The 23,779-nt window shown below is 40.9% G+C and overlaps 1 protein-coding gene across 10 annotated transcripts in view; it reads right to left on the minus strand.

Annotated features, from left to right (window-relative positions):
• Positions 1-23,779, minus strand: part of TNIK (TRAF2 and NCK interacting kinase) — a 405,478-nt gene that overhangs the window by 38,426 nt on the left and 343,273 nt on the right. For 7 of the 10 annotated variants that reach the window (XR_007135784.1, XR_007135793.1, XM_047786473.1 and 4 more), the window contains 6 exons: positions 22,045-22,284; positions 19,054-19,160; positions 10,954-11,117; positions 8,803-8,900; positions 7,926-7,949; positions 1,760-1,944 (listed from right to left, as the gene is read on the minus strand). Coding sequence is in view for 8 of the 10 variants with exons in the window: in XM_047786473.1 (XP_047642429.1) it covers positions 1,760-1,944; positions 7,926-7,949; positions 8,803-8,900; positions 10,954-11,117; positions 19,054-19,160; positions 22,045-22,284 (818 nt within the window). In the remaining 2 variants the exon portion in view is untranslated. The remainder of the gene's footprint in view (positions 1-1,759; positions 1,945-7,925; positions 7,950-8,802; positions 8,901-10,953; positions 11,118-19,053; positions 19,161-22,044; positions 22,285-23,779) is intronic. The other 3 variants (XM_047786459.1, XM_047786467.1, XM_047786438.1) reach the window with 3 other exon arrangements.

A 23,779-nucleotide genomic window follows, 5' to 3' on the forward strand; every position in this document is an offset into this window, starting at 1 on the left:
AAGGATCAGGCATTGTCGTGAGCTGTGGTGTAGGTCACAGATGCGGCTCAGATCTGGTGTTGCTGTGGCTGTGGTGTAGGCTGGCAGCTACAACTCCAATTGGACCCTTAGCCTGGGAACCTCCATATACTGTGGGTGCAGCCCTAGAAAATACAAAAAAAAAAAAAAGACATAATCCACCCTCACCCTCATGATTGTATGCTCAATGCTTAAAGGGAATTCAAAACATTTATTTCAGAAACTAACCAATGCTGAGTCAAGACAAAAACTGAAAGGACAAGCATATTTTGCAGGAATATTCTGGATTAGTGATTTTGCCTCTAGAACAATTTTATTTGCTGTCAAAAAAGCAATTTAAGGCAATTTGTTTCAAAATGTCATATTTTAGCATATTTATGATTGTCAATAACTGGGTTATCAGCAGTATAATACAAAGTATGGATTTTCAGCTATGATAATTGGATTTGTCTCTCAGAATTGCTTGTATGTAGGGATCATTAATTAATAGATGACATTTCCTGCAGACTGGCTGGCCCTGTCACTCTAGTCTCTGCTGAACGGGACAGTAATCTGCGGCCTGGAATGGCATCTTCTCTCTTGGAAGTGAATGTGGTGTGATGACCACTAGTAGTAGCTGAGCCAGAGAAATGGAAGTGAAGGAGGAGTGAAGGTAGAAAGGTTAGCACCAAACTTTCAGTTATCAAAGTTACTGAAAACCAGGGTTGGGCACCTTGTATTTATCTGGGGTAGGAAATGAGAGAGGTATGTGGGTGCGATTGTATCCATATGTTTGTTCAAAATGGGGAAGCAAGAGGGTGAGAGGAGCAGTTCTTTTATAGGATCCAGTCTGATGAGAAAAAGAAAAAGTGAGCATCCTCTCAATTAATAAAAGGAATGAAGTAAAGGCTACAATATAATAAGGGAAATATAAGTAGCAAATACATACAGGTATAAAGACCTAAAAAAGAAATCTGCAGAGAGATTGACAGGAGGTATGTGGTGACAGGTCACAGAAAAAAGGATCACATAAAAGATAATGAAGAAGATGATACAGAAAATCATAACAGGGTATATTTAAGTCAAACAGAAGTTTCTCTGCAGGTCTGTTTGACTCCTGATTTTTTTTTTTTAATATGGCCACACCTGTGGCATATGGAAGTTCCCAGGCCAGGCACTGAATCCGAGCCCCAGGTGCAGCTACACCAGATCCTTTAACACACTGTACGGGGCCAGGGATTGAACCTGTGCTTCTAAGGTGACCCAAGCTGCTGCAGTCGAATTCTTAACCCACTGCACCATAGCAGGAACTGACTCCTGATTCTTTTGTTGGGGCACCAGCCCATGCTGCCTCCTGCATTCCTCTTTAGTGGTGGTGGTGATGGTGAAATGTGTGTTTCCTGCTGTCAGTTTTAACTCTAAGTGCCCCTGCCTCTAATTTCGCTCTTTCAGTTCTAGAGTGTGGCTGTCAATATCACTTGCCCTGAGATGACAAGAACCCAGCAAGTGTTACCTGAGGGACAGTCAACCCAACAACAGCCTATGTAAAGCATATGCAGTCCTAGAAATGCTACCTATTCTAGGTAATTGTGTCTAGGGATGGGGTGACTAGAGAACTGTGCTCTAATAAAAACTCATATTGCCAAAGTCAACCGATCCTGCCAGAGACCCATGAATGGTCTTATATATAACTAATATTTCTTGTCCTTTCTTTTTGGAGACCTACCCCTTCTGGTCTACAATGAAAAGGCAGGCTTCTTACATCAGTCTGGGTATGTCGCTGACCGCCACTGTCCCGTCCTGGGTCTCGCTCTCTCCATCCTCCTCCTCTTCGTCACTGCTTTCTGACTCCTCGCTCGAAGAGGAGTAATCTGTCACTTTCTTCAGTGGGCGGTTCGTTTCTTCAATCCGAAGTTCTCTTAATTCTTTGGCTAATGCCGTCAGATCCTACAAAAGAAAAGTTTGTCCAGCATATATGAATTGTAGGTATGACCAAAGCTATATTTCTCAGCAAGTCTTCAGCTTAAGCAACAAGGAAAAAAACAAACAAACAAACAAAAAAAACAAACAAAACCAGGGGAAAAAAAAAGCTCTATATAGAACTGTTACAAACATAGTTACTGCATGAAACCAAGAAAACGATGTTTGTAGTGCAGAAAAACTAGAAAAGAAAGATGAAATAAATTTAAACTTTGTTCACAACCAATTGCTAGACTGAGACTGTTCAGTTCTGAATCTGCACGTGTATATATGTGTATGTGCATTGTGCGTGTACACATATATACAAACATTGGGTTCATGTTTTATTTGGGAAGGTGAAGTTAGTCACCCGCCCTCAGAGTTAATGGGAAAATACACAGGATTAGAAATTTTTCCCCAGTACTTTGGGACTCCTGTCCAAGCCACAGTCATGGCCTTGCCCCTCTTATGATGGCTACTGGCACCAAAATCTAGCATCAGTCACAGAACAGAGCAATTCCCAAGGTTCCAGCTACTACAATGACTCTTTTGGTGTGTCATCATTCCCTGGAGAGCAGAGGCACCACATCAAAGGATGGCCCACCCCAAAGCCCTGTGCCACTGAAATGTATAGCCACAGAGCTGAGTTAATCAAGAGGAACAACAACAAAATAAAACTAACGAAAACAAACAAGAGTTCTCTTCCAGAATGATAGGCGTTTCATTTTCTTTTGCTTTAAATTGCAGTCACCTGGCAGAAACCCTGGCAAAGGATACTGAAATGAATGTGCAAACACCAAAAGAAAGAGGTCAAGTTTCAGTTTTCCATGAGCATGATGAAACCTTTAGTCTTATGGATGTGATGATGTGGTATTTAATCACCAGGCACATGGCAGGCAGAGTGCTGAAGATCTGACTACCTTTTTATTTTACATGCTTTCAGAGCAATGCAGAGGGAAGCAGTTCTGCAAAAGCATGGCCGCTCTAATTTGCACGGGTTAAACTGCCCTTGGCACACAGCATGCATATGAAGAAAAAGCAATTTGACATCAGTCTTACCATTTCTCCCTATATTAGTGACCCATGTGGGAATCAGAGCATTCAGTGAGAGACAGGGGATTAGGGAGAAAGAAACTCATTTGAAGATACTAAATCCCAGTTTTCTCATGGCCATATTCTCTCTTTATTTCAATCCAGAAACATAATTGTCCAATTCACCTGTTGCAAGGTTAGAGCAATCTAGGTGACCTAAATGGCTTTTGAAAATCTATCCTAATTGGTTAGAAGAAAAACTGTGACATATGTGTGTAACTAGATTATAAACAGGATTTGATTTTAAGAAGACAACAGATCATCCTGTTTCTTTACTGTCCCTTATACGTCAGGCATTACTATACTGGTTAAGACAAGTCAGAAAATGCTTCAGATTTTTAATTTAGTCTCGAAAGGACCAAATTTTAGGAAGTTCAAGGTGTTAGATGAAGGAGTCATTTCTTTCTAATTTCATAAAAACCAAACGAAAGCAATTACAGCTGTTCTGTATTCATTTGAATCGAAGCCCTTGGGAAAGTGAGGCTTTTGAAAATTCCGATTGTGCATTTTCCACCCAAACATGCTTGCTGGGCTTTTAACACACATGCACACATGCATGGCCTTAACCTCAGTGGATATATTTATTGCATCCATGAAAACAAACCTGGAATTGTATTAAAAAGACTCAAGACATATACATATTCAAGAAGAGGAAAATTACCACACAGAATTTTATGCAAATTTCTTTTTCTTTGGGCAATAGGCCAAAGTAAGACAAGCTAATATTCAGATTTCACATTTTTACTTCTTATTTCCCCTTGATAATTGCCAATTATCTTTACCAAATTGAGGAGAAAGTGAAGGGTATGCTATACTTGAGGACACTGGGAAAATACATTTGGGATATTTGTTAAGGCAGTTAATGGAAAAGGAACTTACAATCCTCCAAACCAAAGAAATAATAAAAAAATTAGATATTTTTATTTTGTATTTTTCCTTCTCTATGATAGGACCATGTTATGTCTCATTAAAGCATACAACTAGCATTTAAAATGTTACTTATTGAAATTTTTTATTAAAATTTAAAGAGAGAATATGGTTTAAAAGACTTTATTTTTAATGTCAGCAATTAAGAGTAAAATGTAATAATATTAACTAGGATTGATTTAAATTAATAATACATTTTCCCCATGGGTTGGTTTATGTTATCTCTGACATTTCAAAACAAAACAAAGAAGATTTAAAAAAATCAAAACTATTTAGAAATATTTAGCTGGTCCAAAGCGCATTGATTTAAGGAAACTCTTACTTGTTAAAATGACCTAAATTTCCCCAAACACTGTATTTAGGAACACTTTAAAGCTCTGACCTGCTTTGTAATGTCACTTTTAATTGAGGTTTTTTGTTTTTTGTTTTTTTTTGTCTGTTTTTGTGTTATTAAAAAGCTATCTTTCCTGAAACGTTAGAATTAATTGCAAATTCCTTATAAGTTTAATTTGTAACAGCTTGGCGGGTGAGACATATATGAAAATCCCAAGGTGAAGGTAATGAATAACTCAAAACTAATACCTCAGCCAAAGAAAATGAATCTTCATTGCCAATAGTCTATGCGTTTAGCTGAAGTTTGGCTCCTTATCCACCCACTCTGGAAAAACTTAACAATAGCAAAGTTGCAGGAAATAGACATGATCTAAAATTGACACCACTGGGTTCAGATCCATTTTCATATGTTTTATTTCCTGACAATTCCAATTTTCTCCATAAAATGAATTTTTGTGTTAATTTATTGCCTGGCTGTCTCAAGCCTGCAGCTAAAAAAGTATTTAAAAAAAGAGGGAAAAAGTGTTGTTTACCATGAAAATATTTCATAATGTATAACAGAAAATGAAATATGGCAAAAGTTTTTTGGACTACAGAGCAAATGGGAAGATAGTTAAGGGGCTCTTATTGGAAGGTTTCTTTGATGTAACACCTTTTAGGATCAACCTGATAAAATTTTTCTTTCAGAAAAGCTTATTTAATTTGTGCTCTTTTAGGTAGCTTTCTAAAAAACAATATAGTTTATTCAGATTTTAGTTCAATTTTTAAATTATTAATAGTTAAAAATTTTAAAGTTGGTCTTTCCTTTCCATATTAAGATAATTTATTTCCTTTTTTGGGAAATCTAAAAACATGATGGCAGGAAGTCACTTGACCTCAGTATTTTTTTTTTTTTTTTTGCTTTTTGGGGCACACTTGCAGCACATGGAAGTTTCCAGGCTAGGGGTTGAATTGGAATTGCAGCCACTAGCCTAAGTCACAGCCACAGCAACACCAGATCTGAGCCTCGTCTGTGACCTACACCACAGCTCATGGCAATGCTGGATCCTTTAACCCACTGAGCAAGGCCAGGGATGGAACTGGAATCCTTATGGATCCTAGTTGGATCAGTTACCTCTGAGCCATGATGGGAACTCCGACGTCAGTATCTTTAACTTAGGAAAAAAGGTTTGGACCACTGGTTATTGTTCCAGCTCTAATCTATGGATGTGCTCTGGAATTTGTCAGATTTCTTCATACCAATGCAAAAACAGTGGTAAAGCCAGTACTTATGTATCTAATCTTCATGACATCTATTTGTGTTAAAGTAAAAAGAATATTATTTTGAAAGGTTGTATTAATTAATCACAGACTATGCTGTGCAAGCTCATATTCCATTAGGAATGAATGCGAAGTGAATGGGCACTATCTCAGATTGACTTTTATGTAAATTCAAACCATTAAATTGGCAATAATGCCCAACACGTTTTCAGTAATTTAGGACTGTTTTTTTTTTTTTTTTCTTTTTTTCTTTTTAGGGCCACACCCATGGCATATGGAAATTCCCAGGCCAAGGGTTGAATCAGAGCTGCTGCTGCTGACCTACGCCACAGCCATGGCAACGCAGAATCTGAGCCACATCTGCAACCTACACCACAGCTCATGGCCACACTGGATCCTGATTCTAAATGGGTTATCAGTCACTAGAGATGGAGGTCATATCAAAACCTAGGAATGGAGATGGAGAAAGATTTAAGTCAAGGTTTTTCAACTGTGGCGCTATTGACATTTGGGGTCAGATAACTGTCCATAGTAGGTTGTTTTCCTGTGATTGTAGGACGTTCAGCAGCATATTTCTGCTCTATGCATAAGGCACCAGTAGTACTGCTTCCCACCTCCCAGTTGGGACAATCAAAACTGATTCCAGACTTCGCCAGCTGTCTTCTAAGGGAAGGGGAGGTGGGGGGATAATTTTCCCTGTTTGAACCCAGGAATCTTGTATTTTTTTTTAGTGGTTCAGATCAATGACACTCAGGGGATGGGGTATAAGAATATTCTGGAAGGGTTTTTCCAATCATACATAGTGTATAGCTCACACTCCCTCAATTACCTATACCTCTGTTGCCTACCTCTCATCTCTGGTGTGCTAGAGAGCCTTGAAATACAGCAATTTCTAATAGCCTAAAATATCCTGGGTCAACCAGACAAAATCCTGGGAGCTCTTTCCTCATGACAGCAGCCTCCAAGCTAATTTCTGGACTCATGAGATTTCCCTCGAGTTGTGCACACACATGGCCATTTTACACACAGCCTTTGCACCACAACTGTTTGGAAGAAAACTGATAAAAGGGATAATCCCTGTCCTCACTATCATGAGGAGAAGAGGCAAGGCTGTAGCACAGAGTAATTAAAAATGTTTCCCCTTTCTCTTTCTATAAATGCCATCCACAGACTGTAGGCATGTAGAGTTTCACTGTTTTATGAGTAAGAATTCTTTATGACAATAACTTTCTAAATCACTCATGAATGGTGAGGCAGTCATATTTCTGAAAGAGTGAGGCTTTTTGGTAAAGATGGGACACACAGAAGCATGCTTTTCCCCCCTGCCAAATCAGTTCCATGCCTCGGGCCCTGGCTTTACACAGTGTTTCACACTTTAGAAAATGCTCTCGCACACACGATCTTGAGCAATCCTGAACAATCTTGTGAGCGAGGCAAGGCAGGTGCTTATATCCCCATTTTATGGATGAGGAAATAGTGGCTCAGAGGGGTTGTGAGACTGGCTCCACCTGCTATTTATTGCCCCCCCCCCCCCGGGGGGGGGCAGAATTTGAATGCAGCTTGTTAACTCCCAAAGCCAGTGCTTTTTCCATATCATTTCACAAAAATGGTGCTCAGCAGAGCTATAGCCTTAAAGCCATAATGCTAGTCAGTCTTCAGATTCCATGCAGTTAGGACTCTTTGCAGAAGGTCTGCCTCTTTAAAAACAACTCCACTATGCTGTAGTCATGCAGGTCTGACACAGAGCAGTAAGGCAGTCATCCTTCTTAGCAAGCTACCTCAGATTGGCAAAGCCATATATTTTTCTAATGGAAAAATGTCTCCACAGATCAGGAAATAAAGTTACTTAACTCGCCGGGATTCATTAACTAAAGTTGATGTTGCTGCTGATGCTGTAGTTAATGTCCCACAAAATTAATGGAACAATAGCCGGTAACTCCTTGTTCACAAATCACACAGTATAAATTTGGGCTGCCCTAGAACGATGTCTCTTTTCTTTGTTAGTAAAACCGCCATCCCCTAGCAAGGCTGCTTAGTGTAGGTTGAGAGCTCAGGCTTTGCTATTGGAAGGTACTGGAATGAGAAACTGCCAATAACAAAGCACGAATGTTTCCCTTTAGCCGGATGGGGACATTGGGAAAGTGATATTTTGGCTTAGGAGAAAGGTCTCAGCTTTTACTCAGGTCTCTGAGGGGTTCGGCTGGCTTCTGTTGACCAGGCTCTCCTCCCGGCAGATCACTCCCAAGGAATGAACTTTAATCTGCAATCCAACTGGCCACCTTTCTGAATATCAACCATAGGGAGTCAGTTTATAGTTACACCTTGTGAAAGCACGACTAAGAAAAGGTAATACTAACCTCATCTATAGCTTTCTTATAGCTCTGAGATAAAAGGAACCCAATCCAGAAGAATCCATAGGAGGAGGAGAAGCCAGAAGAAAGACAGCAGGTTAGACACAAAATGGGAATTGTTAAGTCACTACACAACTGATAAACGCAAAAGAGCAAGAAGAACCTCCACCCCGAATGGTGTTACCCTCGCTGTCCTTCCTTACTTTAAAATGTAAAACTACAGCGTAAACCAAAATGCTTTCAACAGTCATTTCACAGAAAAGATTCTTGGAGAATTTAAACAAAAATAAGTGGCTAGTAACTCATCCTAAATTATTTTCCAACTTTTCAAATTTCAGCCTCTAGGTTCTTATTTCCTTCTTTAAGGGTCTTTGGGGTCTGTTGTGTTACAGTAATGAAACTAGAGCTCAAGTTGTCAGGCCCCCTATCAGACCATGCTTATCAAGTTTTGGCCCAGAAAATAAAGTGCTAGAGCAGCAGAAATGCAGCAGAAAAATTGCAATACTAATTCATATAGAAAATAATGTGGGGCAATGCCAGAATAGGGAAGAAAAATGCATAGAAAGTGCCCAAATCTTAACTGTTATTTTCAACATCTTTTTGCCAAAGCTGCTGAGTAGACATTGGAATGATATGAGTTATTTCTCTTTGTTTTATTCTCTAACATAGTGCTCACGATCAGCAAAATACCCAAAGGCAGATAAGCAATCCAAGACCTGTTCAGTTCTTTCCTAATCAGGTGTGACTTCCTTCAGGTGCTTCTAGCATCTGTTCTTCTTATTCATCTCAACAATTTTTGTCTCATCCCCAACTACTTTATCCTGCAGGTTCTCTGGTAAACGAAAGGAGTTCACCACTTTTTGAGATTTTGAAACACACTCACAGCTGGTCGACTAGGTCGGGTAATGTCCCTGGATTCTTCTGGTTTCACCTTGGAAGGTTCATGGGGGAGTACAGGTGATCCTTCTGACTTACTGTTGGCTAGAGAAAAAACATAGAGGGCCAGGAGAGATAATGACCGTCAGAGAGTGCTGGTCAGTGCAGGAACTCTGTGGTGAGTCATCCTTTGGAATGACTCAGCGGGACACATCATTCACTTAGGCAAATCCTCCCAAGCGCAACCGTGAGAAAACAAAAACAAAAACACAAAACAGTAAATGTTCAGGCATACAAAATCAGCCAGGCACATTTAGGCTTGTAACCTGGAAGTCACTGGTAATAATAAGAAAAACTAGCAACCACTACCGTTCAACTGAGCGCTAATTATGGATCAGGCTTACTGCTAAATGCTATGTCAATTGTCTCATCAAATCCTTGCTTCGGCCCAATGACGTGGCACTGTTTTTCTATTTCACAGCTGAACACCATCTTAAAGAGATGACACAACTGGCCTGAGGTCACACTGAAATTGTGAGCAGAGCTGGGATTCTGTCTGATTTCTCAAAGTCCCATTCTCAATTATTATGCTAAACCAACCCCGGACAAAACATTCTTTGATTTCTTCTTTTACCATTTAATTATCGGGATAAGTTTTTTTTTTGTTTGTTTTGTTTTTTATAAAATGTAGTGGGGAAAGTAGAAATCTGTTTTGTTTGGAGGAATGGTTTTTAAATGGTGGGAAGAAGGGGTAGTTGCCTGGGTCCCTTAAGGAAGAAAGAATGAGGTGGGGGCAGGAAGGATAAAGGGGGAGGGCCCTAGAACAGCAGTGAAGTGCATCCCTCTGACTTCTGAGTTTATAGGTAGAAAAGGCGCAATCCAGGATGGGAGGGATTCTTTTCTTTGGTTTTAAAGTAGCCTTTCCTGGGCAGGGACACACCAGGAATAGGAGAGTGTTTTTTCACCCAGAAGAACTAGAGGTCAAAGGGAAGACGATAAGAACTGAACTTGAGCCAGATCAGAGAATTAAAATGATATGCTTAAGTCTGGTCATCTTTAGAATTTAAGAGTATTACGTTTCTTATGGATAGGAAAAAAAGGTAAGGGAATGGCAGCTTTCTGAAGAAAGTATGTTTCTATTTGGATCAAGGCAACAAAAGTATACACAGCTGTGGGCTATGCCACTGATGTCAGAAGAATGCATCTAACGGCAGCCACAGGCCAGTTCATAACCCAATTCAGAGACACTAGCATTGCATGTCTGACACCTACCTTTTTAAAATGGACATACAGTGAATTTATTTATTTAAAATCTTAAAAACATATCAGAAGGTAAGCTACGATTGTGTCTAATGACGAAGCTAAGAAAGAAAAAAGAACTAGTGGTGTTCATCAGGAAGAATAATTTATAAGTGTTTTTCGAATTGCAGTTAAAAATTTCTGGGTTTTTATTACTTGGAAGCAAAATTATCTTCCGAAGAAGGTTATGCAGGAAGAGTACATTTTGATTAGCTGGAAAAAAATAGGTTGCCATGTATAATTAGCTGGACTTATTAAAGTTTTTCACAAGCTTCCTCATGAATGAAAACCAAACAATGGAGAATGACTTGAATTAAATGGTCAGAGAGGCTAATTTTTACCTCTCTAATAGGAATAACCAGAAGAGTCAAATATATTTTCTAAGTCAAAGATTTTATATCTTCTCTCAAGTGTATATTTATTCTACATTAGCCTTCATTTAATTTCACTTTGAAAAATACCTGGCATTATGAACTATGCTCAGAATATAAAAAGGGACTATTGACACAAGGGGAAAAGGATACTTGAGGTCCATGAAACTCTAACCCAGCAATCAAATGGAAATGGAAATTCAGGTGACTGATGATTACATTTTCGTATCCTGTGATCTTCCTGGAGAACACTGGTATCCACACTTTGAAAGGCTTTAGTCCACACTGATGTCACATGCATAACTGGGGATGGTGGCTCACTTCCCTAAGGAGACTGAGGCTGAGAGCAGTTAAGGGGCTCTTCAGCATCACACAGTGGTGGCCACTCCAGGACCAGAAGTCACAGAAGTCAGGAAGCAATCTGATGCCCTGTCCATGGTGATCCTCTCCAGAGAGTGCTGTCTTGGAAAGGCAGGGGAAAGCTTTACCTCGAACTCTGGTCCGTTCACTGGATCCTGCTTGTGATCCAGGCTGAGACCCTCCTTGGGAGCTGGGCTGGGAGCTAGGGGTGCTGGAGCTGGAGGAACTGCCACTGCTGGTCCTCTGCAAAGGGCTCTCCAAGACAGGCTCGGTTCTCCGGAGGTCAGGGTTGCTGCACAGACAGCAAAGCACACACCACTCTCAAGACCGTGTCACGGGTAGACACAAGCATAGTCCAATACCATCCCCGGTGCGAAGAGGTAAAGGGAGCAGTCATGCGACTTTGCAATAAAGAGGTCAATGGTAATGTTAGTCATGCTACCCTCTGTGGAGCTTCTGGCCGGATTCTGCATCTGGATGGGATGAACTCTTGACCCAACTCTTGGGTCATCACATCAAACACACTATCTCTGAAAAGGTGAGTCTTCAAAGGAGGCTTTCTTTTAAACTCCCTTTCCTGTGCTCATTGTAAAACACTTGAAAATATTAAAGCTAAAAACAAGGAATAAATGCATGTAACCTCTGAATCAAGAGATATTCAACAATATTTTACTATATGGACTATTATCTTCTAGTCTTTTTTTTCTTTTGTACTTGTGGAAGCGTACTGTATGTTCAGCTTTGCATCTTGTTTTTTCCCCTTAGACTGCATTATAAGCAGCTTCTTATGCTTCTAAAAACAGCAGTGGCTGCATAGTATTTAGTTCATCAAATAGAAGAATTAGTTCAACCATTCTTCTATCATCAGGTGCTTTCAATACTTTGCTGTGCCACAGAACACTGTAAGAACCATCTAGATGCATACAAATATTCAACCATATCTTTCCTGGAATTGGAATTCTTGGGTGGAAGGGCATGAATTGGGGTACATATGTGTGCATGTATATGTATGCAAATGTATAACCATACTGCCAGTTTTTGCTGGAGTGTATGAGACATCCACCTCACTGTAGTCTTTCCAGGCTTTATTACGAACAGCTGACTAATTTGTTTAAAAAAATGTCTTTTATTGCTTTAGGGCAGTTTTAAAAAATTACTGTTGAGGTAGAAATTTTTTTTTCACATTTATTTGTTATTTATAATTCCTCCTTTGTGAGTTACCTAAGTTCTTTGCTCACATAGCTAGCGGTATCTTTGCATTTTCAAATGTCTTACAGGAAATCTTTACACACTGTGGTTACTATCAAAGGGAGGTGAGCTTAAAAATAATTATTAAGTGCTAACTCAAGAACAAATTCATTTGTTGGCAGGCGAGCAGTCTCCACTTGTTATAAACCTTACTCTGTAATTCATCCTCATATCTCTGCTACCCCCAAAATAGGTCTGATTTATTCTCTCACTCAGTTGGTCTATACCAGGCACTGGGTCGGTTCTTTGAGAAACGGTAATGAACAAGACACAGCCTGTGCCCTCTGCCAGCTCAGCCAGACACAGGACGGTCTCCATTCATGCTGTGGCTACAATGAGCACAGAGCAGTGTGGGAGCACAAAGCAGGGCCCCTAGGCTGCTTCTGGTGATGACAGGGACTGTACAGAAGGGGAGACATCTAAGCAGTGGTCCTGGGATCAACTGCTAAGGATTTTATGATCCTGTTATAAAAATGAGCAGCATTCTGGAAGTTGCTACTAAGCCCTTCCTTTTAAATTTATAACGCATAGACCTTTCCATTTTTTCTTTAGACTTCGATAATGCTGGATCTAAGTGGATGATTTAGTGAGACCTGAAATTCAAAGCTCCTGTCCGCTGTCGTCCAATGGCCCAGGGAGCAACATTGGCTCTTTCATGTTTTCATCGTTTTCAGTTCCCCAAACAGAACTTCACTAACAGCATCATCATAAGGGCTATGCTTTTATTTATTTATTTATTTTCCTTTTTTTTTTCTTTTTCAGCTGTCCTGTGGCATACAGAGTTGCCAGGCCAGGGATAAGACTGGTTAGATCTGAGCCACAGTTTTGACCTATGCTGCAGCTGCAGCAACGTCAGATCCTTATCCTATGGTGCTGGGCAGGGGATCAAACCTGTGTCCCATCGTGCCAGAGACGCCGCTGATTCTTTTGTGCCACAGGGGGATCTCCAGGGCTACGATTTTAACACAGCGAGGTATCACATTAAAATGTAATTCTGTGCCTTCATTTTGCTCTGTCCATTTCAAGAGTATCAAGCGGCTACCAGACACTGCACTGTGTTGGGTGTCAGATGCCTCACATATAAATTTGAAAATAATAGGCCCCTTCCCTTGAGACACTTGCCACTTAGCTCATAAAAACCTGGCCACCAAACAATTTCATTTTGAAAACACAAGAATCTTTGCTTTTGTGGTAATGCATTTGGCAAAAACACTTGGTTGACTTAAAAAATTCTTTTCTTTTTTTTTGTCTTTTTAGGGCTGCACTCACGGCATATGGAAGTTGCTAGGCTAGGGGTTGAATCAGAGCTGCAGCTGTTGGCCTATACCACAGCCATAGGAACACCAGATCTGAGCTGTGTCTGCTACCTGCATTATAGCTCACAGCACCTTTGGATCCTTAACCCACTGAATGGGGCCAGGGATCACAACCTGAGTCCTTATAGATACTAGTAGGGTTCATTATCGCTGAACAATGATGGGACCTCCATAGAATTACAAAAATTCCTAAATATTGGGATATAGGAAGACATGGCTGGTGGTCCTGGAAAACACATGTAAAAATAAATATCTCCATAATTTATTAATTTTGATCATATATACGTAGAGTTTAAGGTAATATTCACCTTCTATGTCTTTATGGTAAAGGAGTTGCTAAGTTAACCTAACAGTAAAGGCAACAGCAGAAATGAGTATTGGTAAACTTAAGGAAGACTTTAAAAATTCTTGATATTTTTATGGCAGTCCTTTGGGTAGTAATTTTTGGGAAAAGTGTTAGCATTTAATTGATTTAAAAAGATTTGGATCCGTAAGGGAAAGACCCTCCATTCCAGCTTGGAGAATACCTAAAATGATAAATGTGGGATACTTCTGCAGTATCCCACATTTCAAATTTTTCATTTTTTTTCACAATGAAACAACCCTATCCCTTCCACTACCCAAATAATGAATTCTTCCTCAATTGTCCTCTTTTATGAAACAGTAGTGGTCAGGAATTCCTATGTACAATTAATAAATTCTAAAAACATTGTTTCCAAAAATTAAGGGTGATGGACATACTAAGATTTATTGGTGGTTGCTCTCATTTTATGGAGATGTAACAGGTAGCAGTACTCTTTGTATAAAGATAAAATCTATGAAAAGGGAGTTCTGTGAGCTCTGAATATTCTCTCTGGTGGCAGTGGTGTGGTAACAGGATCCAGCTCTCTGCTTGGACGTAGCACTCCTTTGATCATTTAACCAAAACTTTTCTATTAAACACCTGCTTTGTGAGACCCCTGGGCCAGTATGAGGGATAGAGGAGAGTACAGGCCACAGGGCAGATGGTCAAGTTGCAGCATAATTCTAGAGATGAGACTCATGCTGTGGAGACGACAGCCAGCAAGGCAAAACACGATATGGTATGTGAGGGTCTGTAAATAGTCTTGGAATTAGGGGAACAGAGCCTAGAGCGGTCATCGGTGTCTGTAAGGAGACAGGACCTGGTTAGGCTCTGGAGGGGTGAGCAGGAAGGCTGTGGGAATTGCCTGAGCAAAGACATAGCCTGAGGTTTTCCTGGGGCTCGCTGGTATAAAGGGGATGCCACCCTGAGTGGTACCAAGTCTGTGTCAGGAAAGCCTTGGAGAGTTGGGGACATTGGAATGGACGGCTTATGCAGCAAAGGCCTGTAAAGACTGGCAGGAAACATGAGCCTCCTGGGAATGGCTTATGAATGACTGGTCAGGACGGAGGCAGGCTGATCAGGTAGGAAGTCGCTTCCACATGAGAGGCTAAGGCCAGGGCCAGGGCTAGGGCTGTCCTGGCATAAAGGAGGGGCAGGCATCAGCAGAACCAGCTGTGGTGAGTGTGCATCTCGCCTGGGGCTCAGATCGTCTTTCAACGTGAAGCTAATTGGATCCCACGGGCGTTAAATCCTTGACCTGGGCCTCGTTAGCACAAGTCCCCTCACCAGAGCTAACCAGTGTGGGTGCTGCTCTGAATAGGTTGCTATTTTTGCTGCTAGAATGTGAAAGAACTGTTTAGTTTTTATATAACCACACACAGAAATAGGGAAAACTGTAAAAATGCCTTTTCAACCTTATTTATTTATCTGATAAAACATGAGTGTTTTGAGGAAATGTCACATATTTTTCTCTTCTTTATTATTCAGTAATTTGGTCTGGCCTTGGGGCCCAGGGGTCTGAGATAAATGCTCTTAAGGGGGATCGCTTTTAGAAGAATTCCATGAAATTTCCGTTGTTTACCTATTAACAGAGCCAAATGTGTAAAAACTTGAAAACATCCATATAGATTGCTCTAAATGCTAACTTTTAGTTCAGACATTTGCTGACCTGTAGACAATGTGGTTTGGTCTACAAAACACATAACAAAGTGAAAATTATTCCATTTACTTGAGTCATATAAAAAATAAAAACGGAAAATTAGGATTACAAAGAGATTTCTTGGCCCAAATACTTGGGCCAAGTCTATAATTAACTGGCTGCCTGCCAAAATTAATTTTACTTTGTTCTTTGATGACATAGCTAATGGGAACAAATGAGCCATAAGAAGATACAGGTTTGAGATGGGACAGAGAATTAATTTTTGAAATTAAGCATTTAGTCATTGGGTTTTGACTGGCTGTTACTGGCTTCATTTAAATCTTTTCATACTCTGAATGTACTTGTTTAACCAAATTTTAACTTGCTTTAAAAGAATACATGAATCAGGAGTTCCCGTCATGGCTAAGTGGTTAACGAACCCGACTAGCATCCATGAGGGTGCGGGTTCAATCGCTGGCCTCCCTGAGTGGGTTAAGGATCCGGCTTTGCCCTGAGCTGTGGTGTAGGTCGCAGATGTGGCTTGGATCCAATGTTGCTGTGGCTGTGGTGCAGGCTGGCGGCTACAGCTCCGATCCCACCCCTAGCCTGGGAACCTCCATATGCTGCAGGTGCAGCCCTAAAAAAGACAAAAAGGCAAAAAAAAAAAAGGAATACATGAATCAAATGTAAATAAATGTTAAAGTGCACGAAGTGTTTTAAAACAGAAAATTAAAAAAAAATTTAAAAAAATGAACAAATCAAATTGTGATTCAAACTCAACCTGTTACCTTGACAGTATAAGGCATTTGGGAGCCCATGAAGCATTGCAAAGGACAAATTAAATGCAACCTTTTTTTCTTTTTTATGGCTTTATAGATGGGCAGTTGCCTGACAAATGGTACAAAAAGAACTATAAGGACTTCATTAAAACCAACAGAAAACAGGAGGGTCCCTGTGTTGTTGTAACGGCCTTGCCATGAATCTCATGCCACAGTGTGCCTGCCCCTTGGTGCGTCCTTTACACACTGACCTCAAGCTTGGCCATGTGACTTGTGGTCACCAATGGGACATCAGCAAAGATGACGGAAGCAATGGCTTCAAAAGTGCTCATGTATTTGGACTTTTCCCCTTGTGAGGCTGTTCCGAAATCACTAAATAGTCGAGAAGGCTGGGATGAAAGACCACATGAAGGTACAGCTGACCCATCAGCTCAGAGCAGCTGCATAAGCCGACCCAAGTGAGACCAGCAGAACAACTTTGTAGCTGCCCCACAGAACTGTGAGGAGTAATAACTGTTGCTATTCCAGGTCATGATGTCTTGGTGTACTTTATTATGCAGCAAAGGTGAACTAAAGCCACCCCTTCACAGTAAATATACCAAATCCCGGACGGTTTTAAAATGCTAGAGATTCTCATACTAAGTGAAGTAAGTCAGAAAGAGAAAATACCAAATACCAAATGATATCACTTATATGTGGAATCTGAATTATGACACAAATGAACCTATCTATAGACCAGAAACAGACTCACAGACATGGAGAACAGACTTGTGATTGCGAAGGGTAGGGGGAGGGAATGGGATGGACTGGGAGTTTGGGGTTAGTAGATGCAAACTATTACAGTTAGAATGGATAAGCAATGAGGTTCCACTGTATGGCAAAGGAAACTATATCCAATTTCTTGGTATAGAACATGATGAAAGATAATATGAGAAAAAGAATGTATATATATATGCATGACTGAGTCAATTTGCTGTATGGCAGAAATTGACACAACACTGTAATCAACTATACTCTAAAAAATATAAAAAAGATATATTATGACAAAAAATGCAATCCAATTTGGAGTTGAAAGGTCTGATTCATATCTTCAATGCTGGTCACTTGAGATACATGTTGACAGTAAGAAGCAGGCTTGTTGGTCAGGACTGTTTCACATGACAGAGATGGGGACTGTCCACAGTGCCCCCCTCCCTATGATCCCTCTGAGTTTCATTGTAGGTAACTCATTATTACCTCCTAGCTCACTTCCTCCCCACTTTCTCTGTAAATAGAAAAATGTTAGCTGTCCTCACAAGATCTGCATTCTTTGGCCAAAGTACAATGTTTAAGAGGTTCCAAGGGGAAAGCACATGTTTTGCAAACCACTGAGCATCACACACCAGCTATCATGGGCCCTGGTGTCATGAAAATAACCTTGCAGAAGGGACAAAGAGCTGCTTTTTATTTGACTACAGAAGGACAGTTCTTTTTTTGGTTGAGAGAAGGAAAAAGGTTTCAAGTTGAAATGATGCAACTACAACTCTAAACAACTGATCTAATGAATGCAGCCTGGAGGGCAGGGTTCAAAGGAGCAAGAAGGGCTGATAACTGGGGGCTCATGGCCTCTTGAAGAGGGGGACTGAGAGAGTCCAGGCTGACATGCCTTTGGCTCCCTGGTCACTGTCCACTCTGGGCCTCCTGGTGCTGCTCACAACGGCAGCTCAGTGTGAACCTGACAGGTCGATGCACAAAAATGGCTCATTCAGAGCTTCCTGCAGTTGGCGGTCTCACTCTAAACAGGGTTAGCTTCTTTGCCTTCATGGGAGTAGCGTTCTTAGTACAGTTCCATCTTATTTATGGACTGACCCTTTCCTAAGGCTTTTCATGTGAACAGGAAAATGAAAGCTTTATGATCAAAAGCATTCCACATTTTAGGATATGTACAGATAGTCATAACCTTCATTCCCAATCTCCCTCTCTTTGACTAACAGGAGAGAGTCCTTCTCTTATTATCAACACAATGAAGAAGAACAAAACAGCCTGTCCAAGTTCCTTTTTATAGTCTCAGCAGAGGCCATTTGCTATTTTAGTGGATCCTAAAAAGGACTGTACTCATCATGAAAAATCTGAGGGAAGCTGGATGAACGATAGCAGCAAAGAGCATCTGCTACCACAGAAAATCTGCTCAGATACTGTAAGGATATTGTTTATTTTCCAGCTTCTCTTGAGACCTTTATACCAACCAGCAGGTGGATGCAACTTCCTGATTATAGGAATACACACAGTTGGTAGAAAATTCTAGGAGGGCAGGGAGCAACAGTGGGAGCCTAACTGTATTTCAGGGATGCTCCGTAATGTAAAAGGTGACTTCCTCATGAGAACTAGTCCTTCTGTCATTTGCCAGGCTAGGGAAACTCTGCAGCTGGTCATGACAGAATTTCTTTCGCAATTACTTTGTAGGGTCTCAATAGTTCCCAGGGCCCATTTGTTGACCTGATGCTAAAAAATCACCTCAGATCAGGCCGTTTTGTTTGGCCAGCCTCATGAAGTGGTCTCTGAAGTAATGGTCTGGGGTAGTACAACCAACCTTATCTTTGTAGTTTTACTCCCACATTTTTAAAGACTGTTAAGTAAGGTAAACGCAATTGGTTTCTGAGTTGATTCATTCATTGATTCTGTGGTTCACCTACTCATTCATTCAGGAGCCCCACTGTACACTGATTTCTGTGGAAGGCTGTTGAAGAAATAAAAGGCATGTATGTGGCTGGCCCAACAAAGCTGACAGTCCAGATGGCCAGGCAACATGCCTCTGAAGTAAAAAAAAAGAAGAAAGACTTTTTTTTTTTTTTTTTTTAGGAAACAATAATGACAATGGTAGGTGGGGACTTTTCCCTTCACCTTAACCACCTTCCTCGCCTTACCTTGCTCTGATGGGTTGAGATCCTAGTCTGGGTCCCAGAGCACTGCCATTTCCAGGAGAATTCTTTCTCGCTAATGCTGGGGATATAGAAGTTGTTCTTTGAGGCACCTGAAACAAAAACAAAAACAAAAACAGAATTCAGAAATATTTTCCATAAACTAGTTTCCATAGGGTTCTGCCTGAAAAACAGCCTACTCCTCTCATAAGGTTCATCAGGAGATACAGAGCTCTCAGAAACAGGACAGAAACATTTTTCATTTCTCAAAGAAACATTCAACTCCCTAAGCATAATTGAATGAAAGGCAGTAAGACACATTCAGCAACCATTGAATGCAGTCCTCAATTTTAAAAACAAACTTAAAAACAGACTGAACAAATTATTTTGATTCACTGGGTGAAAATAATTGACCTTCTTTGTTTGCACAAGAACGGTGAATACCAGACATTTCTTTGGGTATCACTAAGTCAGCTGATGACTGGAAATTGTACCAGAGGAGAGCCATCCAGATAAACCGAGTTCCATTTTATACTCACAACACAACTGATAAACAGATAAGGAAATTGCGAAATCCGGTGAGAAACTAGGCTATCAGGCTAGAACTTGGGACATAACCCACATGCCAGTGAGCTCAAAGCAGCTACCACAATAGGTCTGGAATGTCTTCACTTTCCAGTCAACTTGCTAGTTAAAAACAAACCCCCTCAAGTTCCCGTTGTGGCTCTGTGGTTTTAGAACCCAACCAGTATCCCTGAGGATTCCAGTTCGATCCCTGGCCTTGCTCAGTGGGTTAAGGATCTGGCATTGCTGGAAGCTTCGGAATGGGTCGCGGATGTGGCTTGAATCAGGCATTGCTGTGGCTGTGGAACAGGCCGGCAGCTACAGCTCTGATTCAACCCCTAGCCTGGGAACTTCCATATGCCGCAGGTGAAGTCCCTAAAAAGAAAAACCAAACAAAAATACCAACACTGTGCTTTGGAAGGTCAATTTGCACAAGTAATACGGAACACAATCAATACTGAAAATACTGAAGGTCTTCAAGAACTGTGAAGTACAGAAGGAGAATGTATCATTAAGTTATCTGTCAGAGGCCCAAGAGAGAATTCAAGTTTGCCTCACTTTACGAAACATTTTCTAACGAAATCAAATGCTATTAAGAGCACCTCGGAGGCCAACATGAGAGGCAAGTGGAGGAAAAACTTACTTTATGAAAAACGTACATATCCTGTGACAGATGGTTGGGCTAAATATTTGTCAGGTGCTTCAATTTCTATTTTTTTTTTTGGAGGCTCTTTTAAAGTGGGTTTATGCTTTGTACCAGGTATTTTAAAATTATGCTTGTTTTAAGATTATTATTTAATATATTGAATGATACTTAACATTATTACAAACTATTGGTTATTACAATACATTTTAAGATAAAGACCTAGAAAGATGAGCCAGTGAAATGAAGCAGAATAACCAAATCAGTCCTTCCAGCTGCTCAAATTCAGTAGTACTACTATTATTTTTCCTTTTGCATTTGGTGAACTGAAATAGTTGTAGAGGGAAGAGTCTATTGAATTATTAAAACCTAAAATCTTTGTATTAATCTAAATTTTTCCTGCCAGAGTTCTAAATGTGTGCCCGCCTATTTTGAGAGAGAGAGGACCAGTAACCTCAAGCGTCTCCCCAGCTAGCAGATCATTGCCTTTGCCCTTCCTGTTTTCCGACTTGAACTCTGCTCCCCTAAATAACCTTTTCTTTCTTTCTTTCCTCTCTTTCTTTCTTTCTCTCTCTCTCTTTCTTTCTTTCCTTCCTTCCTTCTTTTTTCTGTCTTTTTAGGGCTGCACCCATGGCATATGGGGTTCCCAGGCTAGGGGTCGAATCAGAGCTGTAGCCACTGGCCTACACCACAGCAATGCCAGATCTGAGCCGTGTCTGCGACCTATGCTACAACTCATGGCAATGCCAGATCCTTAACCTGCTGAACGAGGCCAGAGATCAAACCTCTGTCCTCATGGATGCTAGTCAGATTCATTTCCTCTGAGCCACGATGGGAACTCTGTGCTCCCTAAATAACCTTTTCTGATGGCATTTCTGCTTCCACAAGAGGAGATCACCAACAAAAAAAGCCATTATTGGATAATTTCATTTTCAAAATAATGGAAGTCCTGGTATAATATCCTTTTGAGAGGAAGATGAAAAATATTTGAAAACCTTTGGGTAAAACGTATTTTTTTTTCCTCTGGAATCAACAACAGCATCGATCTCTGGAAATTGCAGGGCATTCCATTTGTCAGAGCTCCTATGCTGAGTTCAGGAGAAAGGGGAATCCTGAACTGGGAAGAATCTGATGCAAACGGTTTCTCCACTATTTTGAAATACTTCCAGGTTGTCTGTAGAGAGATGCACGGCCACATTTCAGGACCTTTTTTTTTGGAATGTATAACAAGTTGGTATAGGCAAATATAAAATAAATGAAGCCAAGCCAGTGGAATGGCTGGTCATTTTACCCTCTAGCTTAATCTTCAGTAATTGATTAAGGTTGGAATTAAATTACAACCTGGCCAAGAAGGAGCTTTCCTTATGTGAAGCAACTAAAATACTCTAAGAATAAATGAATTTTCTACTTTTCACCTGGAAGTTTTCAATTCGTCTAAACATAAATTCATTCATCAATGAAAATACCCGTACTACTCCATTTCTTAATATGAATAGTAACAAAACAGTTTGGTAGCTCTAATTCTGGATACAGGATATATGCGTCCAAGTCACACATTTACCCAAGCCTCCATTTCTTTGGGCAAAATGTAGGTAGAAAGAGTAACTGACAATCCAAGTCTTAGCTTGGTAGTGAGGAGGGACCAGAACTAAAGTGAAAAGGGACAGTGTAATGTTCTTCAATACCATGAAGGGTCTGGAACAGGGGTAATAATAATAATAATAATAATAATAATAAAAACGATGACGATCATAGTGACGATGATAAAAAAAATACCCCAGTAACATCACCTTTGGTGGAATATCTTCTTCCTGTCGTAACCAAGAACTTCGGTCAAACTTTTCAATCCGAGTGGGGAGAGGAGGGTTTTCAGAGGTGGGGTCTGAGTTCTGGCGCGGCATCTCAACGCGGTGAGAGGTCACGTTCAGAGCCTCCTGAAACCCAGAGAGGCCCTTCGTGGGCTGCTCATGCACCGACTGGGAGGCGGTCAAGGCAGGTCCCTGGGATTTCACAGCTACCAGATGTGGAATCTAAGCATCAAACCAGCATCACAGCAGTGTTATTAGAAGAAAAAGGAGGAAGAAAAAGCAGCTGATCCTAGATCAGCTAGGATCTCATTCAGTGGAAGGGAAAATAAAAATTTTAGAGAGAAAGATCTGGAGTGCACAGGTCCCATCTATGCTCTCTGCTGCAGGCTTTTCAAAGCACTCCTGAATTCCCCATTTAGACCTGGAGGGCTTGACCTAGGTTCCTGGCAAAGAGATAAATGATTGATGTGGAGAGTTCCTGTTGTGGCTCAGTGGGTTAAGAATCTGACTAGTATCCACGAGCATGTGGGCTGGATCCCTAGCCACGCTCAGTGGGTTAAGGGTGGCGTTGCCAGGAGCTGCGGCATGGGTTACAGATGTGGCTTGGATCTGGCATTGCTGTGGCTGTGTATAGGCTGGCAGTTGCAACTCTGATTCGATCCCTAGCCTGGGAACTTCCATGTGCCATAGGTGCAGCCCTAAAAACAATCAAAAGCAAAAAAAGAGATTGACGTAGCACTGCTGAGAGATCAATGGAAAAAGTGTGAGGATAATAACAATAATGATTTTTAATGAACACTCATTGAGCAGCAGTACAATATATTGACAATCCCTTCTCTTCTGATCTTAACAAACTTTCCTCCTTTCAAACTCCTAACTCTGACCTCAGAGGGTCCTCTGTGAAATACAAATTGTTCTGAATATCTTACTTCTTGTGACTCACTACATCTACCACAAGAGGGGCACAAATATTTTTCTCATTTTACACAGGAGAATATAAGACATGGAGAGGTTAAGAAACAACCCAGATTTCATAGCCGATGCATGCCAGAGCCTGGACCGTAACCCCTACACATGACGAACTGTAGTTCCCACATTACAACCCCACAGCCCACAGGCCTGACTGCTTGGCGATCCTGCTTTCTGGTGAACTGGCTCTTACCACCTAGGATATTATGTATCTCTTGACCCCAGGACCTTTCTTTTCGAGTTGTGAAGTCTCACGATTTGGTATGTGGTGGTATTGATGGCTCAGGGAAGAAATGCAGTCTTTAGGCAGAAAGGCAGCTTTTTAAGACAAATAATGAAAATCTAGAGCTTGGGTTCCCTTTACCATTAGCACTGCTCACACCGCACTGTTCATGCTCATGTAAGCCTGCCTGCTCCTCCTTCACAAAGGTAAGCTCCCCAGAGCCAAGAGCCGTGTCCGACCTCCTATCTCTGAGTCTAGCACTGTGCCTGGCATGTGGAAGGCGGCCAGTCAATCTTGGTTGGGAAATATCTAGCATACTTTCTTAATTAAGCTGTTAATTCAACCAACACTAATCTAGTATCTGTGCTGTGCAAGGGACCTACCAGACCCTCTTCAGTCTGAAATCTCAGTGCCCAGACTGCTTGGGGCCCTCCCTCATCAGCCTGGTCCTGCTCTCCATTCCCTGGAGGTCTTATTCTTGGAGCAGCCCTGCCTCAGCCTCTTCATACCCTCTGGGGTCTGAAA

The sequence above is a fragment of the Phacochoerus africanus genome, chromosome 1, assembly GCF_016906955.1.
Source record: "Phacochoerus africanus isolate WHEZ1 chromosome 1, ROS_Pafr_v1, whole genome shotgun sequence".
NCBI classification, from domain to species: Eukaryota; Metazoa; Chordata; class Mammalia; order Artiodactyla; family Suidae; genus Phacochoerus; species Phacochoerus africanus.